At 46.0% G+C, this 24,741-nt stretch overlaps 1 protein-coding gene and 1 long non-coding RNA gene across 2 annotated transcripts in view; one reads left to right on the top strand and one right to left on the bottom strand.

Moving 5' to 3' along the window:
- LOC116948179 (stomatin-like) overlaps window positions 1-12,930 on the top strand; it is a 30,856-nt gene extending 17,926 nt beyond the window's left edge. The window contains exons 5-8 of the mRNA XM_032964622.2: window positions 4,216-4,298; window positions 4,490-4,693; window positions 6,018-6,152; window positions 7,412-12,930. Of these exons, the coding sequence (XP_032820513.1) occupies window positions 4,216-4,298; window positions 4,490-4,693; window positions 6,018-6,152; window positions 7,412-7,603 (614 nt within the window). The 3' untranslated portion in view covers window positions 7,604-12,930. The remainder of the gene's footprint in view (window positions 1-4,215; window positions 4,299-4,489; window positions 4,694-6,017; window positions 6,153-7,411) is intronic.
- Window positions 1-23,952, bottom strand: part of LOC142929638 (uncharacterized) — a 40,904-nt gene extending 16,952 nt beyond the window's left edge. The window contains exon 1 of the long non-coding RNA XR_012945828.1: window positions 23,572-23,952. This is a non-coding gene — a long non-coding RNA (uncharacterized LOC142929638). The remainder of the gene's footprint in view (window positions 1-23,571) is intronic.
- Window positions 23,953-24,741: the final 789 nt, after the last annotated feature.

The following is a 24,741-nucleotide window of genomic DNA, read 5'->3' as shown; positions in this document are numbered from 1 at the left end:
TAATAATAATTATTACTATGCTCACCCCCTCCTCCGCTTCTGAGCTCTGCACCTGATGGGTTCACAGTGACGGCGTCGTCCCGCTGCTCCCTTTAAGACCTGCAGCAGGTGGATTGCTTTCACTATTCTGGCAAATCGCCCGATGATGCTGGCTGATGCGATTGACAGCGAAACGTCGTACTACTCAAACTGTAAAAGTTGTGGATTTACTCTGCAACACATCGGTGGGCTGAAGTAGTAAACTAAATGGCGCGTTGTTTACGTGACAAACCTTGCTGGCTGTGTCGGGTGGTGGAGGGTTACGGCACATTTATACTGACGCGATCTAACCCAGAAGCATGCACTATGAGTACATACATTCAGTGAGATATTTTAAAAAGAGACCATATGGATCAGCTTTTTGCTGTATAAGGCACGTTACAAATCTTGCATCGATTGATTAATTGAAAACTGTTCAGTAAAGTAAATAGGCTTGAGCAGGACACTTCCCTATAAGGCAGTGGTGGCCCACTGGCGTCTCCCAAGCCGCATGCGGCTCTTTAATCCACTACACGTGCCTCTATCGAAGGGGCACAACGCAGAACATCCTGTCACAGAAGCAAAGAATAATGAACGTTTCCCATGCTGTGCCAAAAAACTGTCAATTATACACACACTGGGCTCTTCGCAGAACTCATGGGTATTTTTAGGCTCTTGGTCTGTTAGGGATTGATCACCCCTGCTGTGAGGGATAATGACCGATGGTCAAGACATAGTGGCGGAGCGGCGGCCAAAGCATGGACCGCAGAGCAGGTGGAGCGATGGAAGTCAGCTTGCTCGGCGGATTGTCACGCCGTAGAACCAGGAGAGATGGTGAAGGCTTCGGGAGGCCTTCATCCAGCAGTGGATTGATTATGGCTGCTATTGATGATGATGATGATAGATGAAGCCGAGTTATTTATCCTTCTTCACCACGGTTACTGAGTAAAAACCCGCTAATGAAAACGCCCCCGTTGTTTCCTCAACTGCTACCACTCTCTCGCTTAAAAAAAAAAAACCCACACATTTGAAAATAAATCACAAGGTAATCATATTTTTTGAGCAGGTTGGCACTGCTGTCAATAACGCACATTTTACAACCCAGCGTATACACGTGGCTTGGCGGCACTGATTACAATCTTGTTAAATTGGTCCATCCAAGAGCCATTGTGCTCCGTGGTGTATAAAGGGGAAAGGTCATTCCCAAGTGACCTATCTCCGGGCTGCTGATTGAGTTGATTGCCGGGCGGTTTTTCATATTTTTTTGACATCAGTAATTTTCACACTTGATTGGTGCCACATTGCAGCGAGCGTCGCTTTGTTTGTGCTCACGGACAAAAAAAAATCGCTGCCTGTGTTAAAACACAAAAAAAGCCTCTCTTGATATTACCGTCGTCAGTTTTTTTCACGCGAAATAATCTCAGTTTTAATTAAGCATATGATGGGGTTTGCGTCATGTAATGCTGTAAGTGTGCATGTGTAGTGATGCTACCATCACTACACATGCACAGTCCTTATGGCAATCCATCGTGGGGGTTGTTTGACCATACTTCACCTCGCTTCTGAAATCTGACAATATTGGGAACATTCTGGGTTGGTTTTCTAAATCAGTCCAGCAACGCTGAACAGACATATTTCGCATTCTATGTTTTATTGCCCCTGCAACATTTTACGGGATGCATGTCCTGGCTGGCTGGTCCTCTTATAGGCACGTCGGGGTTATGGCGGTGGCTGTACCGTCTATAAATGCGAGGTGGCATAGTGTTGACAAGACACCCACCTCGCTCACCTGGTCGTGAACCCCTTCCGCACCCGCCTGCCTTGAGGTTTTCTTCATCCGCACCGAACAACGGCGCGCATCACAACCTAAGACACTGGCCCCACGCATCAGTGCCGGATTCTCATAGTAGCAAAAGTAGCTACATAAGTAGTAGCTACGGGCCCCGCACTTTCAAGGGCCCCGCGCTAAATGCTTTCAAGCTGTCAATTCCGGTTCAGTGATTCTGCACTTGCTCTATTACTATAGTACTACACTGCCTTCGACTTTTATGAACGACTGGGTGCTTAAGGTTAGCGATTTGTCGTAACATTTGGCTGTATAGCAAATGAAAAAATACAATTACACCATTGGAACCTCCTTTACTCGTAGAAAAATATGATAATTGTTTTTTTACCCTTTAATCTGGCAACAAAACTGACATCTTTTTTACAAGGAGTCATGTTTGCATTGACCACAATACCTGCGTCGGAATGCAAAAAAAACCAACAACTCTGATAATGTATTGGCACTGTCCTTGAAATTGATTGGTCCACACCCGAGACAGCTTTCCTTAGAGCCCAGTCTCACATGGTGTTGGACCAGATGACGCCAAAAGGCGCCTTTTGGCGTCATCTGGTTCGTAGGTAATGTGGTCAATGCAAACATGACTCCTTGAAAAAAAGGTGCCAGTTTTGTTGCCAGATAAAAGGGTAAAAAAAACAGTGATAAAAATGCAATAACTTTACTTGCAAGTAAAAAAATTAATGTTTTCATATTTATGTGTTTTTAAAAGGAACAATTAAGGCCCCTTTATAGCATATGCAACAGGCTCCGCACTAGGTTAATCTGCGAGTGACACGGTGCGCTCCTTAAACCCGGCGGCTGTGGGTCATCGTGCGGCATCCTCATGACAGGCGTACCTATGCGTTCGTCACACATTGCACGCCGCATGCGGAGACCAACGCCGCCAATTATGTAATTGAATACTGTACCGCGATGATTAATGGCGTCGCTCGTTTTTATAATGTAAGTGCCTGTTTGCGATGGGCCCCATTTTGGCAGCTCGACAACGAAGCCAACATTCTCTCCTGGGTTTGAAAGGAACCAATTGGCTACTTAGTACCCTGCTAAATATTATCTCTGTCCAAGGACACTTAATATGAACAAAGCCCGTCCCTTGGTGTGGACCAATCAGCTTCAAGGACAATGCATATATTATCATAGTGTGTTTTTTGTTTGCATTTTGACTGCAGGTATTGTGGTTAATGCAGTAACATGAATCCTTATAAAAAAAGGTTTCAGTTTTGTTGCCAGAAAAAAGGGGAAAAACCCTATTATTACATTTTGGTACTGGCAAAGGAGGTCTAATGATGACACTTAACTTGTTTGCTTTCAGTGAAAAAAATATAACCCCCCTCCCAAACCCACCCCCCCCACATTAAAAAATAAAACACCCACCACACAGCTGACGAGCAATATTAATTCTCAGATCTGTATAAATATGTATTTTGTGTGTGGGGTGGTGGTGAGGGAGGGGGGACGAAATGCGGTAATTTCAGAAAGAGGTTTCTGTATAAGGAAACAAAGCATCAAGCTGTGATTAATTATTATTGGCGTGACTATTACATGATTATTTGTGACGAACGAGCGAATACGCGCAGTGCCCTAACGCGCCAGAGAGGGCAATATCGCTCCAGATAAGCTACGTACCGGGCACGAGTGCACGCAAAAACACATTCTCCTGCGGAGGGAGCTGGTAGGAACGTTGGGTTGCTCGGTCAATGGCCAGGGTCAACGGCGGCACCACGTGGTGTATTCCGCAAATATGCCCGACTGTGAGGGCGGGCACAAGCCGGCGTGAGTAGGTTAAACGTTGAGTTTTATATGGGCACCACGGGGTGACCAGCCCCTCCCCACCCAGCCCCACTCCTCCCCACCCAGCCCCTCCCCTCCCCACCCAGCCCCTCCCCACCCAGCCCCACCCCACCCAGCCCCTCCCCTCCCTTTTTCAGAAGCGACCTGGCCACATGTGGCCAGGTCGCTTCTGAAAAAGAGCTGTCTAGCGTCAGTGGGCCTTACCTGGTAACGTAAAAAAATATTTAGTTTAGTGTACAAGGGATTCTACAAGATGTCAATTTCGTTTTTTTTTTTGGGGGGGATTATGTAACATCAATTAGTCCACTAGCCCACCAGTTCACATATTTCACTTTGTCGCTACCATCGGATTTGGCATAACTTGAGTGGTTCCAATTTTTTTGTGTGGCCATTACATTCATTATGGGTTTTCAAGTAATTCACTAATATTCACCATTTAAATAAATATGCCCCACTAAAGTTGCTGCTACCTTAGGAGGTACTGATTCTCTGCTCTGATCCATGGACTAAACCTTTCATTTCATGCATCGCACGCAGATGGTTAATGTCCGTGTCTGTTGCAGGTATTTTTTTGGTCATACCATGCACGGACAACTTCATACGTGTGGACCTGAGGACCATCTCCTTCCAGATTCCGCCCCAAGAGGTTCGTGGTGCAATTGGAAATATTTAGAAAATCTATGCCGGGGAGAGGCCTGTTGGTCATTCCATCTTTTGGTTATGTTCCCTGCACTTTTCACACCAACCCCCATTATACATCATTCCCACATCCCTTCCGTGTCTTCCTGAAGCACAACGTCTAATACAACGTCTCCCTTTCGCCTGACCTCTCTGCAGATCCTGACTCGTGACTCGGTGACAATCCAGGTGGATGCCGTGGTTTACTACCGTAAGGTCAACCCCACCATGTCGGTGGCCAACATTGAGAACGCGAATGACTCCACGCGTTTGCTGGCCATGACCACCCTGCGCAATGTCCTGGGCACCAAGAACCTGTCGGAGATCCTCACCGACCGCGAGGAGATGGCTGATCGCATGGAGGTACAAATCCTCTAGTCCAGGGTTGCGGAAGCTACGATCCGGCAGCCGCATCCGACCTGTGACCTCGTTTCATACACGAGGCCTACCACTTTGAAACGGCACCAAAAGCAATGTCCAATCAATGCAAGCATTTATATGTCACTATGCAGGTACTAGCGGGGTATATTTTAGAGCTGGCAACACTGTGTTTTTAATTGTATCGTGCTGACTCATTGCAAGGGCCTCACTCACACATGTGTCTGAGGTCAGCGTGTTGACGTGTGGTTGCCCGCTAAAAGGTATTTGAAAGTCCTAATTGGCTGCGAGCAAGGCAACGGTTCTCCAACACAGATCCACACAAGTCATATGCCAAGGCATAATATGCTCTCACGAACAACACTTCAATACTTTTTTTTTTAAATATACAATGCACGTGGCATCTAAGCATCTCAAGCGTCTCAAGATGCCGCGCGCGGCAAGCGCGTGGGCACAGACGGTGCATTCGAGACACAGCCCATGAAACAAAATCGCGGGCTGGGCGGATTGAGCAGCGGCAGGAGCGCGACACCGCCCGTGCGGGAAGCCGTCTCAACCACGGCGCAGACGGACACGGGTACCGTGACGTGTAACGATTAACGTAACGGCGTCTGTAATTTGCGCGACCCAGCGGAGGAGATGGAGAAGCATGCTGATTAGCAATGGAGACGAAAGGGCAGAGAGGGGCGGGATTCATTAGACGATGGTGAGTTGTTGTTTTTTTTAGAAAGCACCACATTGCTCATATGGTGCTTTTAACGAGCCGTCTATGTGCGCATGTGTGAGCTTTGTGAGACGTGGCGCTGTGGTGGTTATCACGCTGCGCTATGAGTTGAATTCCTGGCCAAAGCTAAGATTGGTTGGTGGTGAGTGATATCAGAATCTGGTCTTCAATGAATACCTGGCATGATGTGTAAAGCACCATCAATAAGTAGACAAAGCATTCAGGCGTGATGCTGATTACACCCCCTCCTCCACGTGCACCATTCACCTCTTCGTAGGAACTCATTAACAGCACTTGTCCCATGAGTTTCTAGGCTATATGGGAGAATTTTGTCTTGGTGTGTGTGTGTGTGTGCGCGTGGATATGCGTGTGTCCATTTGTCGACTCAGCCTCAAATGAGTAACTGGTGTGTTATTTAAACATCACCACTGGGGAGACAAAGGCGGTCGGGCGTGGTGCTGGCCACCCACCCCCTTTGTGTGCCGTTCCGGCCTTCATAGGTTGCTACTCGCGAAGGGCGGGCACTTTTCTCCGACAGCGTGTCATGTCTACACGGCGGATCTTTGTCTTTGTGTCGTTGCTCAGGCCATCCTGTTGGATGCCACCAAGCTTTGGGGCATCCGCGTGGAGCGCGTGGAGATGAAAGACGTGAAGCTGCCCCTTGACCTGCAGAGGGCCATGGCTGCTGAGGCGGAAGCAACGAGAGAAGCTCGTGCCAAGGTGCGGCGCAGAGGGTCACGTGGGGGGCACCCGCACACGCTCACGTATAAGGGGCACTTCTTTTTGTGTTCTCCTTCTTATCGTACGGACGACGTAGATGCAGAGCAACAGCGACAACCTCACATGCAGGTGGTCTAGCCCAGGTGACCGCGCGTCAGGAGCGGCGATGTGGTGCATCGTTACGCTCTGTACTTTCTCTGTTCTGGATGACCACAGTCACACGCCGCCGGATAATTTTTAATGCCCCATTTAGTGCATCGTGAGGTATCGGCATCCGCTGCCGTGGGTTGTGCAGTGGATGCGGTTCAGGGTGGCCCGTGAGCAGCTTCGTGGAAGGTGAAACCCCAGGGGATCTTCTGCCGTTGGGTCTTCCACAGCGTTGGCAGTGTTTGTTCGTGAGTTCTTTTGAACTCCACTCAGCTCTCCATGCTTCATCGGGGTCGAACTTGCATTGCTGAGGTTAAGCGCATTGACCACTGCCACTGTGTTACACATAATAGCCCGAGAATGATTGAACCAAAACACACACATATGCACGCAATCTCACACGTGTACAACTTCTCAAACAACCACGATTGCTCAACCGCACATAGATCCACATGAACATACAACAATGTACACACATATGTATGTTGAACTTCGCAGAATACATAGCCAGCCACACGTAGCCAGCCACACGTATGATCACACATGCATATGCATACCTGTCAACCCATACGGTTTACCCCGTATTCTTCTACAGGGATATTGAGTTTTTAGATCCATACGGGGTACAGCCGTTTCAATACGGACAATTTTTTTTTACATAATTGTGTCTATTTGTGTTTCTCCCTTGTGATGGGACTTTGTAGGATGAACGTTGAGATTTATAAGGGGCACCTGGGTGACCAATAAGGTCTGAATTGGTCTGTAATAAGGTAGGGCGCTGATAAGGGGTCGACGGGTATGATTACGACTGGTCATGGAACCACCGCACGTGCGTGCACAACTACACCTACATACAGCTACACCTACCCACGTGACACCTCAACGACAACTAAATAGACAGAAATCACATCTACATTGTGCAACCCTTACTCTTGTACCTTCACGTGGATGCATGCGCGGTTGGGCTATCATGGCTGTTTGAGTAGTTGTATACGTGTCACATTGCGTGCATGCGTGGCGTGGCGTGGTGTTTGAATGATTTTCTGTCTGTTATGTATGCCACGGTGGCAGTGATTGAGCCCGACCTCGACCCTTCCCCCCTGCCCGCGCAGGTGATCGCGGCCGAGGGCGAGGTGAACGCGTCGCGAGCCCTCAAGGAGGCTGCCGTGGTGCTCGGGGAAGCGCCGGCCGCCCTGCAGCTTCGTTACCTCCAGACGCTGTCGGTCATCGCGTCCGAGAAGAATTCCACCATCATCTTCCCGCTGCCCATGGACCTCATCAGCACCATGATGCAGAAGAAGTAGAATCTGCCGCGCGGTTTATTTTGTCGCGTTCGTAAGCGCGCCATTGTGGGTACCGCTAATCCATTTTCATTTTTACCCGGTTTTGTATCGGTGTTGTGTGTGAGTTCGATTCCCCACTCACGGCCACCAAGACCGGTGATGATTATCTGAACCGGTCCTGGGCCTCCCTTACATCGACTCAGCCTCATATGAGCACTGTACCTGGTGCGGTGCGTAAACATCACCACTGGGGAGACAAAGGCGGCCGGGCGTGGTGTTGGTCATCCAACCCCTCGTATGTCGTGCCGGCCTTCATAGTTTCTCGCTAACAGCACTTGCCCTAGCAGTCTGTTAGAGGCTATGTGGGGGGGTCTTTGTCTTTTTATTTTGTGTGAGTGTGTTCACCACGGGGAACAGCAGTGCCAGAGATACACCCGCCGCACTACGAATACAGAAACTTGAGTTTGATTCCTGGCCATGGATAACATCAGTGGAAATAAATATTTGAGCCCATTATGGCCCACTACGAGGCCGACTGAGCGGTAAGTGGGTACCTGGTGCGGTGAGTTTACGTCAGTCTCAGAGGCTGGGCAATGTGCTGGTCACTGCATTGTCCACACGTGCTGTACTGGCCTCAAGTCGAGTCAATCTATTTCGGTTAACATGTTGGCACCTCTCTGGCACAGAAAAAACAAACAATTACATACAGTAAGCAAACATAAGAGTAAGTTGTGGCTGCGAATTAGTTAATAGGGTGTGCACCTTTTTATTTAAAGCTTTCGTGACTGCAGGGATTCATATTCTTGGTTCTTTCGGTAAAGTCACGTAGAAGGGAAACAATAAAATAATATTGTTTCCCTTGTACGTGGCTTTACCGAAAGAACCAAGAATAGGGTGTGCACTAACAACACTTGCTCCAGCACTCTGTTTGGCTATACGGGTGCCGCGGTGGTGAGATGTTAACTACCTCGCCTGGTATACAATAGGTCGTCGGCTCGATCCCCGATCCCGACCCCAACACCTGTATATTTGGAGTTTTCATGTCTCTCGCCGTAGTCGTGTGGATTTTTCTCCGGTCCCTCCGATTTTTCCCCTCCACATTTAGAAGCGTTTGGATTATTTGGCTGTGGTAAATGTTCCACATGATACTCTTTGGTTCTATTGGGTAAAATCACGTAGGTGAAAATATTTTCACCTACGTAAAGTCACGTAGGTGAAAATATTTTCACCTACGTGACTTTACCCAATAGAACCAAAGAGTATGGATCCTAGCAGTCACGAAAGCTTTAAATCTAGAAGTTCCACATGATGATAATCCACTTTGTCGGGCTATCATTTGTGGCCAGGTCGTTTTTGAAAAAAAAAGCTATATAGCTCAGTCCTCGAGTGTGAATTGACAAGGGCACTCAGAGACGTCCACTGCTGTTAAACACAATGAACAACGTCGCATTTTGTGTATTCTGCAGTTGTGTGGGCAATGACGCACTCTACCACGGTCTCCCATTATCAGGTGAAACATTCAAATGGCTGAATTAATTTATCAAAATACACGCACACCTCAGCTGCATTAATTGTGACTCAGGGGGTGAGACTACTGAGCGGGAAGCATAGAAATCCAGAGCACAAAAAGGTGATCTCAAATGTAACGGGTTGATTGTTTACAGTCATTAAAAAACTGCACACACAAATAATCACGTGAATATGTATTTTTCACTTTGGTCAAGTTGCAGCTCTGATAATTAAACGTTAATATTATTGTTACGCGGTTGCTATGTCTCTCCGTGACAGGGTGGGTAAGTCTGCCTGTACTGCGTGGATTTAAACAAAAAGGTCACTTGTTTGGATCTCAGGAGTAGCTCTGCAATATACGCTTCCACGGGCTCCTCTCTGCGCCACTCGCCGTGACAGTTCTGGATGGAAACTCTGCCGCATGGTGTTGCCCCGAGAGCACGATGGGAATACTTTTGGGAAAAATACAACTTTGAATAAAAAGAAAACTCCCAAAAGCAGATTGGGTCACCTCACCAAACTTGCACTGGTAATACATACTGTAGATATAATCTGTATCTTATCTCATCATGGTGAAGCAGACAAGACATAATTAATAAATTACAGCAGCTTGTGATGAAATATGCCCTCGTCTGAGTTGGAGATAATTAATCCCTGGTCTTTCAAGATTATAAAAAACATAGGGGCCTGCCATATTCATTATGGGTTGCCACAGGCTCCTCTTTGTATGCCCCATTAGGCCTCATGATAGGGGTTATGATCAGGGCAGCCATCCCAGGGCTCAGAGCTGTGAGAGGAGGCTTAATGTATATGCGCGGACAACTTAATAGTTTGACTTTCTACAAATGCGTCACGAAAACGGGGATATAATCTGTTGCACACATGCAAGTCGCAAGATAGATAGGAAATTACGACAAATGACAGTATTTTTTTTTGTTTACCAAATGATTACTTTAAAGGGGCACCCTGTTTGTTAAATATGCCATTTACGTGAAGGCCAGGCCTGCGTGTAGTTTTTACAACAACAGTAATGATTCATAGTCGTATGTCAATCGACTGCAAGCTGAAGGCATTCCCATTTGGCCATGGGAGTAATTTGACCATACTTCACTGTGGTGAGTGCAGGTTGGTGGGGCCCAGGACCAGTTTAGACATCACCTGCCTCTGATTGCCAGCAATTCATCTACGGGAATGTGAACTTAGGTTGCTGGGTTCATAGTGCAGTGCGCTAACCACTGCACCACCACCCACTAAGCCCTCTTGTAAACCCATATATTTCTGATCGCCCCTTACTGGGAAATCACGTCACAATCCAGGTAGTCTGACTTATTTTTTACACATGTACACTCATCACTCAGAAAGCGTAAGCTGAATCATCCTATTTCATAACTGCCCCCTTCTATAGATTCCTGCTAGTGAGACCACTGCAGCAAGTTGTAGCTTTCCTGCAAAACGAACGCCTCCTTTCATTCTCTCCTTTAAGCTATGCGCATGAACGTGGGAACATGGCCTAGGGCGTAAATAGAAAATGCATGATAACACAAAGCTTTTAAGCTTGTGCTGATGTTTGCAATGTGCAATGGATTTAAAAAAATATATAAATCCATGCCTTTGTCCTCCCGTGACCTTACTGACAAAGGCCACATTTGGTGTGAGGTCACACAGAGAGCAACTTGCAATGTTTCGGTGACTACACGCGCTACTGTGTGAAACTTCTGATTGCGCATGTGACCTTAATTTTATCGGCTGTCTGGTGCCCATAGCTGAAAAACTTCAGAAGGTAACAGGAGGCAAAAGGACAGGTCACTATTTTAGATTGGGGAAGAGAGGATGTTGTGGTAAATGATGGTTTTACTTATAATTGATCACGGTTTTTTTACTGTACTGTAAAATATTCTTACACCCAGTAATTTTTTTTGATTTGGCTCTGAGATTTAAGTGATGGGCCTTAAAACCAATGACGGTGCTGGCGGAATAATTGTGCCCCCCTTTCAATTTAGAAACTTCTTGGGAGATGTAGAAAGATAACAGGTCCCTGCAGGGTGGGCTGGTAGAAGTTCGCAAATGAGATAATGTGACTTCCAAATGTTGGGTGCAATAAGACATATCAAGTCTCTGCGCTGTCTATTGCTGATTTTACACCCAACAGCACGAGATTTCACTTCGTTAAAGTATTGAAAGGGGACGGACACATTAATCTATTGCAGGCTGGTACACTCAGTTTACAACTTCGTTCCTACCAGTACCAGTATAACGATGTCGTGAGATGAGCGATGAGAGAAAGGAGATATCCATGAGACGGATTTAGTTAAAGGAGAGACATGCAGACAAGAGACAAAGATGGACTTAGATGAGAGAATAGAGATACTACAGACATTATAGGGATGAAAGATATTAATTAAGCGTTTAATATTTATTCACTTTCTCATGTTAATCAGCCGTTTTATACTTCGTTAAGATTTTCAATTCCAGCTCATGCTTTGTGCCACAATCGCTTAATGCCATCATGCACACAAGGGGTGCTGGAGCACAGCGATAGGAGACTCAAGCATCGTGGTGGATGTCTTCAGGGTTGGCTCTCGCTCTTCCTGTTATTTTTATTATTGACTAGCTGTACTACCCGGCTTCGCTCGGGACTTGGATCCACCACGCCCGGCCGCCTTTGTCTCCCCAGTTGCGATGTTCACACACTACACCAGTTACTCATTTGAGGTTGAGTCGACCTAGGGGAGGCCCAGGACCGGTTCAAATAATCGAACTCGGGTCGCCGGGTTTGTAGCGCGGTGCGCTAACCACTACACTACAATGCGTTACGCTTTCACATGCGCCGGTCAAATGACAGATTTGACGTCACAGCTCACTTGCCCTGCAAAAACTAAATGCATTATTGAGCTCCCCCCTCCCCCAAAAAGTGTATTTTAATAATTTTTGCATGGTGTACAGTCTGGAAAGTACCCACATGGCATATTTCAAGTTTGTTGCATGTCGGGAAGTACACTAAACATTTTGAACAGGCACACATTCACAACTTTGCCTTATATATGGAGAAAGATATTTAAAATTATTATTAAGGTTGCTTTCATCACGATATTATTATGATATGAAATGACTCTACGGAAGGTGGCCTGTTAGTACTCCTTAGTATATTTCTCTACTCTTCCATGCATGTCTGTTGAACTTTTTTCACGCCGTACGTAGCCCACCATGCTAATCGGATGGTGCGAGGGGAAGGACAACACTAAACGCAAAAAGCAGTTCAAACGAAGTGAGTTTTTCAATCTAGTTGATTTAAAAGTGCATAGCTCCAGTGGCTTCCTAATATCCGGAGGATAGAGCATTCCAGACGGCCGCAGAAGCGCATCTGAGAGCACGCGATGCGGTGACCGTCTTTGTTCAATGGTCAGCCACAAGCAGTTACATGTTTACAAGTATATGAAGGGATGGAGGCGAAGTGAACACAGACTCCTGGCGAGTGAGCACAGTAAGCAATGGGGTGTTGAGGGGGGGGGGGGGCTAGGGGGTGGGGGTTGAGAAATCTACAGCGAATAGGCAAGACACGCATAAGATATAGTGAAAAATGGTACGGTCATGTGATTAACAGCATAGCAAGGAGGAATGAATTATTGGATAGGAAAGCTTGGTATAGAAACATAAACAGACAACACATATAGTAGGCACTTTTCTCAATATATATTTTTTTAGCCGTGTGATTTTTTTGTAAATGTGTCGAATGCGTAGTATTTTCGATTTTGAAAAAAAACAATGCATGTGTGAATATGTCTGAAAAAGTCTAATTTAAACAAGTTGATTTTTTTCATTAAAATTGCAGCTGAAAACCACTTTGTCGATGCCGCCACAACTCCGTTCCTTTCGCGAAACAAATGGCATTTCTTTTTTTTTCGTCTCAATATTTCAAGGGTAAAATCCACGCGAGCACTGACTGAACACAGGGCCCGGTTGTCAGAGACAACGTGATTTGCAAATTGCCAGTATTGAGGCCTGTTCTCCACACCGACGTCTCTCCTCGGTTTGTTGCCGATGGCAGAGGAATTGGGTTGCAGATCCGGAGCCTCCGGGACGTGACTGAGCCGATGAATGTCCACCATGGGATCTGACGCGCACCGGTGGCCCCTGCCCACCCACCCTTCCCCGAGATCCCTGCAGGCTTCGATTAGAGCCCCCTTAAGGGTGGAAAAGCGTCAGTTGCTCTCCGTGCTCCGTGAAAGCACCTCCAGTCAGCGCGGTTGGCTCACGTTGCGGTGGCGAAGGAGGTTCACGCACACGTACGTACACACAAAGCCTCTCCTGCTTGTGGCGGAGCCTGGGCGATGTGCTCTTCGTGCACAGGGTCGTAAGAATACGGCAGCTGGCTTTCCACAAATCCCGTGTTGTGCCTTGAAATTATGTGCATTCATTCATTAATACATTGGCGTTCGTAAATATTTGATCCCTCTCCAAATTGTTTTTGCTGTAAAGGGGACGGAACCATCGTACACAGAATCAATTTTTATGTCCCTTTTCAATGTCCACTACATCAAGCCGGAGGATTCTGGTGGTTTAGTTCATATTTTGTATCATTGATCAACCTCAGTAGATGAAACATCAATGATAAAGCATAACATAGCAATGGAATTGGTATTATGGATTTATAATATTAGTGACTGCACTTACATGCTGTACGAAGAACATACCTTAAAATATGTATGTTATCGTTTAATATTCGCTCTTATTGTGTCTAAATTGAGGTTACGTTTCTTTAGAATAGTTGCCCACCCATTATAATGGGTAGGCCTGGAAATGCAGGGCAATACAGACATGAGGGCACGCACGGAACCAAATGTCAAACTCAAAAACACAAACTTTAACACGGTGCACTTTGTAGTAAAGAATCAGATGATCAGAAAGGTTACTAAGGAGAGGAGGCCGTTCAGTCCATCTGGCGCATGAGTCCAGGAATCCGCAGCTAAGCTGGAAGTTAGCCAGAACCGGTGCCAACAACTGCCCTCGCACTGTGGTCTGCCAGTAGAAGGGGGATACTTGTTATGCATAATTTGCGGTGTAATTTTTCAAATTTAGCAGATTTGGACCATGTCTCAGGCACACAATGGCCTGCTCTCGACAAAGACGTCGTGGGATCTTTATACACCAGCGGTATTAACCAGGGTGGCCAGTACTTTTGAACCGTGAACCTTTGCAACAAGTGGCGAACGTGATACCACTAGGCCATTGCAGCAATTCGTTTTTTTTCCCCTTTCAAAGAGAAAAATGTTACGGCCATTTACATAATTACAGATTGCACGGATAATTAATCATACTATACAGACACACTAAACTAATTATGCATTAATTTTAAATACAAATCTAATGAAAATAAGGCTATAACCATTTTTTTGGCATTTAAAAGTGCACATTTTAAATACATCTATGTGCAATGGTTGACAGCACTCAAGGGGCACACGTTATATCATGCCAACGTTTATTGTCCAGCGAATACAATAGCTACCATCTGTTGCAGCCTCGACACAGGGCATTTAAAATAACGTCATAGCGCTGCACACCGGTCTCCGTGAGGACGTGGTGCTATTCCCAGTTTGAGAGAGCACATGAAGTGCCACCTTAAGTCAACGTTTGTACGAGGGACACTGATACCACTCATACATCATTTCAGCATGGTTCATCCGGAATGGGATATACGATTTTGAATTCACGAGAGAGCCCATGGGGCAAAAGACGGTAGGATTTTCCCACCAAATGATAATTGCCTGCTAAGGAATAGTGGCATGTGAATATAGTAGCAATGTTCAAAGCCCCTTATCAATCCTCTGCTGGATGGAGGTTGTTTGACCATAATTAACCACGCTGGACAAGGTGGATTAGTGAAGGGAGGCATCATGATCAGTTCCGATATGACTCGCCGCTGATATTAGAGGTGGCTGGGAATCGGAGTCAGGAGGTTTGATTCATAGCATAGTGCATCACTGTTCCACTGCATTAGTATGTAGCCATCACGTACTATCTGTGTTAGTAGCCATCCGCTACTATTGTTACCACTGGACTGTGGATGACGGTGTCTTTCATTGCAAGGCCCGCGGGTTACTGGCGGCCTCTGGTGGCCTTTAGTGCGGCCCCTAACGTGCGGCCCCCCAACACAAAACACAAATGGTGACCCCCCCCCCATCACCATCATCTTGCTGCTGTCGAACCCCCAATGGTCTCACACTGATGATGTCTTATCAGCCAAAGTGGCCCCGCCTCGGAAAATGAGTAAAGAACACTGCTTTATGGTTTGCATAGCCTATTTCTATATTAAAAGTTCCCCTTCACCTGAATTTTAGAGTACAACAACAATAGTAATTTCAACTTGTCACGTGCCACACAATATTCACTCGCTCTCAAAGAGAGAGAGAGAGAGGGAGACCGCGACTCAGAGGCACGAGGAGGAACCAGAGACGAGTGGGAAAGGCAGCCCAGGCAGTGAGCCGGAGCAAATTCCCCACCCCACCACGACCCAAGCTCTGCAGTCCTCTATATATGAAGACGTTGTCGGCCATTTAATGAGTGTTTACACGTGGGAGAAAACCAGAGCACGTGGAGGAAACCAGAGCACGTGGGAGAGAACCAGAGCACGTGGAGGAAACGCCACGTGTGTGAGGGGGACAACAGTCTCATATGGAACAGTCGGAGTCCACATTTGGTGTGCCACCGCATGCTCTGGATAATACGACGGACTTTTCATTTTAAAACAAAAGTTGGTGTTGCTTCGCGATCCAGAGAAAGCATTGTCTTTTGGTTTAGTCGTGTTTGAATTTATAGTCTTTGAGAATCATCTTCCGGAAGATTACTCTCTATAAGTGCCATATGCTCCCGATTAGAACGCGTGTTGTTTATATTAATATAAATAACCCCTATGTTTTGCGGTGCATCTTACATTCAGGAGCGTCTCATTATCTTGGAGAACACGGCAGTAATAGTAACTCAGTGCAAAACAAAGCAAGCAACACAACCATAACAATCATGAACGAAGAATAAGCACAATATGTGAACGCGCGTGTAAAGGCAAGCATTGCTGTGCCCTCTTCACGTGAAAGGGGACCCCCTGCTTGAGCGGTAATCAATTCCCAGTTTTGCTGACATTTGTAATGAGCAAGTGTGAGCACGTGTGTTTGACATCAAACTGTCCATCAGCCCTCCCGGGACAATTTAACCCTGCAAGTGCACGGAGCTTTCCAAACAAGCCCACGCACGTGCTTCCAAATCACCATCATCAAACGTCCCCTTTGGATTTAATAAAATGTACAATGCATTCGTTGAAATTGTCATGTTTTTTTTACGTGCCACACATGTATGTAGGTGATATCCAAAGCTTGTAATGTTTCTGAAATTCATTTTTGACGTTATATTAATTAGTTGCCAAATAACCACCATCAACTGCCACGTTCTATACACTGCTGAATCAGAATACGTATTTATACTGGAGGAATCCGATGAGTTATACAGCTCTTTTTGACATGGTGTTCATATGCCCTGGCCATTCCTCACTGTCTTTAAATGCCACTCCTGCAAATAGGCCGATCCCATTGCTCCATCTCCTCTGCAGTTGTACTGTCCGGTGCGTTCCATCCTTTGGCTGCCATTTCGTCACCAGGCTCACGCGATGGACCAGTAACCCTTTTTATATAATACTGTACCATAGTAATAGTCTTTAATTTTGCATCGAACAATCGCTGAGGAAAGACATACAGGCTGGAAGGCAGCAGCCAGGCTGTGAGTCGACACGAACAATTGTCCAAACTCTGCGTTTATTAAAGAAAATATACGAATTTCAAGCAATATTGCTTCAAAGGGGTTAATCGCCGTGATGTTATGTGCATCATCGCCCTTTGGAAACACACTGCTGGCAGACTGAAAGCCTCCCCCAAGCCGTGAGGGTTGTGGAAGCTATTTCACCATACTTCACCGTGCTGGGCAGTTCAGCACATTAGATTCCTCCAGTATAGTGCCTACAGATTCTGATGCTTATGGTTTTTCTATGCCTACTGCTGCCCACAACCCCATAAGCTGTAACAGCCTTTTATGCAGAGTGGTAGCCCATCCAATCGCTATGCAGGCTAGGAACCTGCTTAACTTTCTAAATCATATACATTCTGGAAAATCGCCCGATGATGCTGGGTGTAATTAAAAAAACGTCGTTCTACTCAAATTGTAAATGTTGTGGAATTACTCTCCAACACACCGGTGGGCTGAAGTAGCATACTAATTGGCGCGATTTGTTCACGTGACAAACCTTACTGGGTGTGTCGGGTGGTGGGGGGTTACGACACATTTATACTGACGCGATCTAACAAAAAAACCTTTCTGATGAACAAATAGTAGATTGTACTTCACTGTTCTTTTCTGGAATTTGAATTACGGTGTTGGTCTGCTTAAGATTGAGCTCTCAAAATGTATGACCCTTTGGCCAATTGCCTACAAAATTCATCTTGGCTAAACGAAGGGAACATATCTCTTAAGATGTGTTAAGTAATCCACTGACTGGTGTCGTGAATGTCGGTTCTGCCAGCAGAGGGCAGTGTAAACCGTCGAAACTTAATTTTAAGAAACATTTGTCAATGTTATTCGTGCTTTTGGCATCACAGCCAAGCCAGCATGACCAACTAATTTGTTTTCAAGAGGCGTCCCACACCCCTCCCCCCCCATTCAAGACGCTGCATTGTTAAGACTGCAATTTAGGTTAAATGCCAACACATTTGAGATCATCGCACAACTGGTGGGACAGAGCAACTTGCGAAAGGAATAAAAAAAAAACATCTTACAATATTTATAAATGGCAATTTCTCGGACGAAACCGTGCAGAATCCGCCACCGATCACTTCGGATCTCGTCAGCTGGGCAGGCTTTGAGCCTGGTGCTGGTAGGGGGTGAGCTGCCATGCGCTCGGTGTGTCCCGGGGGCTTGCGAGCCCCTGGGCGGTGAGCCAGCGTCATGGTGGCGCCGACACGATCGTTTATTTGTGGGAGGATTGTGGGACGCCTTGAACACGTGGCCTTGAACCTACTCGTTGTGTTTACCCAGAAAGCCTCAACCCGAGTCTCGATAACTTTTTGGTAGCGTCGACCGAGTTGGGTAATTTGCAAGTAACAAAAAAAATATTTCAGCTTTGGGATGTTTTGGCCAATACCGGTTTCATTGGTGTCTACTTTTTTATATAAGTTATCAAGCGAGAAATGTTATTGCGATCATGTTTTAAATGAACAATTTGAAGTCGTCAGGATAAACACAGCTAATGTGAACTTGAAACTGTAACTAACACACGCCAAGCAATGTAACTCACACCACAAAACACTGTCGGGTCGCATGCAACAACGCAGATATCCTTGACTGGATCCCAGCCCTTTTCTTAATGTCACCTTGTCTTGTGGGCTCGATAGACACATGGAAAGACGCTGTAGAGGAATTTGATCAATACTGTAATGTCAAACCCCCGAGGGAGAGGGAGCCACCGCAGGGTTTAACGTTTCGGCCTGGGTTGCCGACTGTCCGTCGACAATTACGAAGAAATATATCATGGTAAAAAAAGGAATAATTGTTACACATTGTCATGCGTAGGCATAGCATCCGTGTCAGAGCCGAACAACCGCATGAGGCCGGGACGGCTCAATTGAGAGATCTTATAATGCTGCCAATATTGCCGCTCTCGAAAAAAGTCACTGCACCCGAGGTCAGAGTATGTAGGTTGTAATAACTGATGAAGGTCAAGTGGGCTGCTTTACAAATGTCAGCTATCGAAACTGTACATACAATCACACCCCCCCCCCCTCCACGATGTTGCCATTGATCTTTTGTCAAATGAGGCTTCGCTTGGCTCTGGCAGTTTGTTCCCCTACAAGGTTGTAACAAATGAGAGATATAAAGTCCACGATCCAACTCGCCAGCCCGGATCCTGGAAGCCAAGTTTGCTCTCCCCACAGAGTTGTTCTGACGTCCTCTTAGGGAGCTGTCCTTTGGAGACAGAAGACGATTGCCCTCGCTATATCCCGTTTATAAAAATCGCTTTTTTGTGTCCTGTCAATTACAAAGGGTGGTGGTGAGGGGGGGGGAGGCAGAATCGTGGATGGAGCTTAATTTTTTGTAAGTGGCTATTGTGGGGTCATATTTTGCAATGCAAATGTGGAGATGGGCGAAGGATGCAACTACGGTAAAGGCGGCTTGTCGAGCAAGGCTTGCGGTTTCATTCCACGCTCCTTGCAGAAGTTATACCGTCCATGTAATGCATTTTTGGGTGAGACATCTCGGAACTTTGTTGCAGGTTTCACGGCGGTACTCTCGACTACACGGGGGCTCATGTTGGACATTGTTTTAATCAAGTCTCGTCCCAAACCAGATCATGAAAGGCTGATCCAGCGGAGATCCTCACTGGAATTGCCCAACAACGATGCGCCTTTTGAAAACTCTCCCAAAAGTTGAATCACTCGAACACGGGGAGGGTGGGGGGGTGTCTAAGAGTGTTTTATACACCACTTGCAAAATTTTGTCCCAGATGGCCCATTAAAAAGATGCCCGGTTGATGGCTTCTGACGATTTCACAAAACGCGCCTGGACGTGGGAGGGCATGCCCATCTGTTGGATTCTTAAAGGAATCCCACGGCCATTCTGACAGTTGGAAAGTTTTGAATTCTGCGGCATTCGCTACCCCTTACAAAATCCGATTAATACCCTAACACAGTGTCGGATTCTTCTAGTAGCAAAAGTAGCATATGCTAAGAGCCCCGCACTTTCAAGGGCCCCGCGCTAAATGCTTTCAAGCTATCAATTTTGGTTCAGTGATTCTGCACTTGCTCTATTACTATAGTACTATACTGCCTTCAACTTTTATGAACGACCGGGTGTTTAAGGTTAGCGATTTGTCGTACTATTTGGCTGTATAGCAAATGAAAAAATACAATTACTTTACTATGCAAGTAAAACATATGTGTTTTAATATTTAAGTATTTTATTTTATTTAGGGCCCCTTTATAACATATGCTACAGGCCCCCGCACTAGCTTAATCCACCACTGTCCCAACAGAGAATGCAAACAGCTCAACTGTGGGAAAACATTGTATGGGTTCAGCTTTGGAAGACTGATCGCAGAGCTGAAATGTCACGTTCAAGGGCATGAAGCATGCGCGTTCTCTCTCGTTGCACATCTTGAGTAGGCCCCTGAGCTGGCAGAATCGTGAGCACGTTGGCCAGTGTGGTGCTTCAAGGAGTTTGGCGTTCTTCTCGTCAATTTTTGTTGAGAACCAGTAATACTGGTAGGAACGAAGTTGTAAACTGAGTGTACCAGCCTGCAATAGATTAATGTGTCCGTCCGTCCGTCCCCTTTCAATACTTTAACGAAGTGAAATCTCGTGCTGTTGGGTGTAAAAAAAATTCCAATATTCCTACCAGCCCACCCTGCAGGGACCTGTTATAAAAAAAATTAGACGAATCAATCACACAGAACACGTGCAATCACATCGGATCTCGGCAGCTAAGCGGGTTTGACTCTGAATAGGTGCTTGGATGGACGACCACCGCGCATGAGACAGGTATTGTAAAGCTGCTGGGGTTATGTTATGGGCAGCAGAGGTACATTGTTAAACTATACTTCTATTTTTCAACGCCAATGCTCCTTGTCATCACCAACTCACACTGCTCATCGTTGGCTATAAAGTGCACGTCGTGTGCATTTGCTTTGTTCGTCTGTCCGTATTGTCAACTGGGGGGGCAGAGGAAGGGTGAATGACTGATGAACATGAGCCAGTATGAACCAAACAGTTGTATTAAGTTATGGTGGAATTAGGAACCTCATCTTGAAAACTGGACAAATTGATCAAAGCGTTGCCTAAAACTTGCAGACAACACAAAAAAATATTTGCAAATATGTAAATATGTTTATTCCCCCCGACAGCTACGAGCATGGTTGAGCCTGGTTCATAGGTTACTGCTTTATTGAATACTTCTGAAGACAGACTCATGTTTGAAAGTGTTATTACTTGACAAGAGCAACTAGGTAAAGAATATAAAAAAATTGAAGAGGGCATTGCTGAGCAGTGCGAAGTTACAGGCTTGCAACGACATATATATATTACGGTGTCACGGTGGGGAGATGTGAACTCCCTCGCTTCGTATGTAGGAGGTCGACCCTGACGCCAGCTGTATATTTGGAGTTTGCATGTTTGCACGCTCTCCCCGAGGTCGCGTGGATTTAAAATCAACATCACGCGTTTAGAGTATTTGGCTGCTGTACATTTCCACGCGATGATGAGCCACTTCGTTGAGCCATCAGTTGTTTCCAGGTCGCTTCTGAAAAAAGGGGCTATATGGCTCGGTGGGCCTTACCTGGTAAAGTAAAAAAAAAGTACAAAAACTGTTTAATATGTGCATATATTCTAAGGGATTTTCTCTCAATTTACTTTCAGTGTACCAGCCAACGGAAAGCGTTTATGAAGTCACAAAGTCGATGAGAGACTTCATAGCTTGCCAGCGTCTCGTCTCACCGCCAAAGAAGGTGTCTTCTAAACATCCCTTCAGCGGCTAAATGAGTTTGTTTTCAGTAACGGCAACAGGCACAGCCAGGAATCACAAAAGGCATCAAATGCGCCCACAATTGGCACACCATGACACCCGCGATGAAAGCTGCCGAGGAATGGCAATGTTTACAAAGCAAAACAACAACAACAACAACAAAGTAAATAATAAAAATAAACACCAGATATTTTCTGAGGCTGTAAAACAGTCTGGTTCAAGCTGTTCGTTAAAGAAATTAAAAAGCAGCTGCACGTAAATATTACATCTTGCCCGCATAGCGTAAAGTTGACGAGTGCATACTCTTTCAGTGGATGGCAGCTACAAGTGTGATAATAAAGTATTAAAGCTTTCGTGACTGCATAAAATTACTCATTGTTTTTTTTCGGTAAAGTCACGTATGTAGAAATACAATAAAATTATATTAAAACAAAAAACAATCACGACGTTTCGATCACAACGCAAGCGATCTTCATCAGGTGTCAAGAACAAATCACGGAGGTAAATACAACAAAAAGATGAGAGACGAGAATTCAACAAACCTGAAAACACATTATGTGAAGCACATCCAGTCAGGCCAACAACACAGTTAGACACTTCCTGGCGGACCACGAATTTCTGAAATTCTCGTCTCTCATCTTTTTGTTGTATTTACCTCCGTGATTTGTTCTTGACACCTGACGAAGATCGCTTGCGTTGTGATCGAAACGTCGTGATTGTTTTTTGTTTCAATATAATTTTATTGTATTTCTACACACGTGACTTTACCGTAAAAAACCCAATGAGTAGCTACAAGTGTGTTTTGCATCTGAACGGCTTTAGGTTACTTCACAACTTGTGCGGCTGTGGTGAATTTGCGTTACAGCAATGGCAGTTCACGTCTCCAGGTTGAAGGAGGTAACAATTTTCACATGCGGCGTTCCAGCGTCAGATGCACGTGGTGGGCTAATTGATCACACCGAGGTAACGATGCGAGATGATAATAATGACACCACGTGCTGGGCTCCCAGCAGACCGGTTCTCCTGGGAAGCTACCCTGGGCTGCGTAAACACACACGTGGTTGTTTTTTTTATCAATCTTGCCGGTGCATGTCAGGGAGACACTGGAAAACCAGGGTTGGAAATTATCGCCTCCTCAACGCGCAGCCATGAACCGCCGTTGGTCGTACAGATTCCAGCTCATCTATGCAAGTAAGCTCCGTGGATCCATTCGCTGAGGGCCCTTATCATGACGCTTGATAAGGTGGCGAAACGTTGACTACCTCGCTTGGTGTACAGGAGGTCGTTGGTTCGATCCCGACGCCTGCTGCTGTATATTTGGAGTTTTGGTTTTCTCCCCGTGGTCGCGTGGATTTTTTTTCTCTGGGTCCTCCGGGTTTTCCCTCCACATTTATATATATAAAACGTGTCTTAGAGTATTTGGCTGCTGTAAATTTCGACGTGATAAGGCACTTCTTTGAGCTATCATTTGTGGTCAGGTCGCTTCTGAAAAGGGGCAATATCGCTCAGTGGACCTTAGCTGGCAAAATAAAAATAGTTTATCGTTAGTGTCCTATATGGTCAAGACTGCTCCTGTGTACATGGCCATGGAAAAAAATTGTACCCATATTTCGGCATACGTAATGTGCCAATGTAATTATTGTACCGATGTTGCAAGATTTGGAAACTAAATACGCATTGTTGAGCGTGGTTTATGCGCCATGAGAGGAGGCAGAGCTTTGAGTGTTGTCCCCTGCCTTGTATGAGTGGATTTTTCTTCTTCTTCTGAGCGCTCGGGTTCCCTCTCGCATGCCGAGCACTCGTTTATGGCAATTGGCCAAATATTCCTATGCAGGATCATCCTCAAAATGAGTCCCGAGTCGTAGTGAGGCATTCTCTTATCAATATTATTATTTTGTTTAATGTTGGATGAAGGCATTCCATCACCTTACCAGTAATAGTGGGTTCATTCTCGATTCGAAGTTCTCGTGACTGCAAGGATCCATGCTCTTGGTTCTTTCGGTAAAGTCGCTGTTTCTTACTCCCAGCCCTGCTCGCTCTCCCATCACCTGGAAATGTGCCGTGTATTGTTTCGAGGCTGCAGCTTTCCACTCTGACCCTCCCCCACCCTCTCTCATCATTTGGATCATGTTTGCCACTCTCCTCTGACCCATGCCCCGCCCCCACACTCCCCTTGGCTCCTCCCCCCTTCCTCAGATATATAATCCCTAGTCACAATCAGCTCTCTTTACCCACTTAGCAATTGTGTCTTGCTGTGGTTGTCCCCGCCTGATGACGGACGCTTGTGTTGCGCCCGAAACGTCGTGATTTAATTTTTTTATTTAATATTTTTTATTTTCTTTACCTATGTGACTTTACCGAAAGAACCAAGAGTATATAATAGTGGGTTGTTTCAGCATAAACACTCTCCTCTGTGCGACTGCGGTCATCCACATCACACCGTACAACGTATAGCGACGCAATGCCCGATCCACAAATACGAAGGAGACATCACTGCGGTACGCTGTTGCAGTTGTCTGACTTGACCACCTGACCGTGAAATTGTAGCTGCTGCTCTGCATCTGCATCAGCCACATCACAGAGGAAGAAGCGCAGGTTGGTTAAAAGTGGGTGCCTAGGACCGGTTAAGACGTCAATCTTTGCTGATGTAAAGCCTTGACCGCAAATCGAACTTCTTATTATTTAGAATGGCAGTAGGGAAAAGCAGCAGTGTTTTTAAACGCGTAATAATAAGTTGAACGATAATTTATTTCGACCAATCAAGGGAGGTAGCAATAGACGGCTGTGTGGATCGCAGCGACAACGCCAGCCTGTTGCACGGATGGACGCGTTCGTTTGCGATGCGTTTCATGCTTTCGCCTTCAACCGCAGTGTCGGTTTGGTGAGTCTTTTGACGATCGTCCCTTTTGTTGAAGGTGTCTCGCGCATCTTTCCCCACGCTGCGTTCGAGCGCGGTTCAGCGTGGTCCGTAGCTGTCGTGGAAGAGAGAAGCCTGGTGAAAAAAACAAAAACAAAATTCGGGTTGCCGGATGAATAGTACAATGTGATTCTGCTCCACCACATCACCACCCCAAGGTGCACGTTCTACCAAACCGGCGGTA

The sequence above is a fragment of the Petromyzon marinus genome, chromosome 32 (assembly GCF_048934315.1).
Source record: "Petromyzon marinus isolate PM22_M1 ecotype Great Lakes invasive population chromosome 32, UKy_Petmar_22M1.pri1.0, whole genome shotgun sequence".
NCBI lineage: Eukaryota > Metazoa > Chordata > Hyperoartia > Petromyzontiformes > Petromyzontidae > Petromyzon > Petromyzon marinus.
The sequence above is the reverse complement of the archived record's forward strand: the minus strand, read 5'-3'. Positions and strand labels throughout refer to the sequence as shown.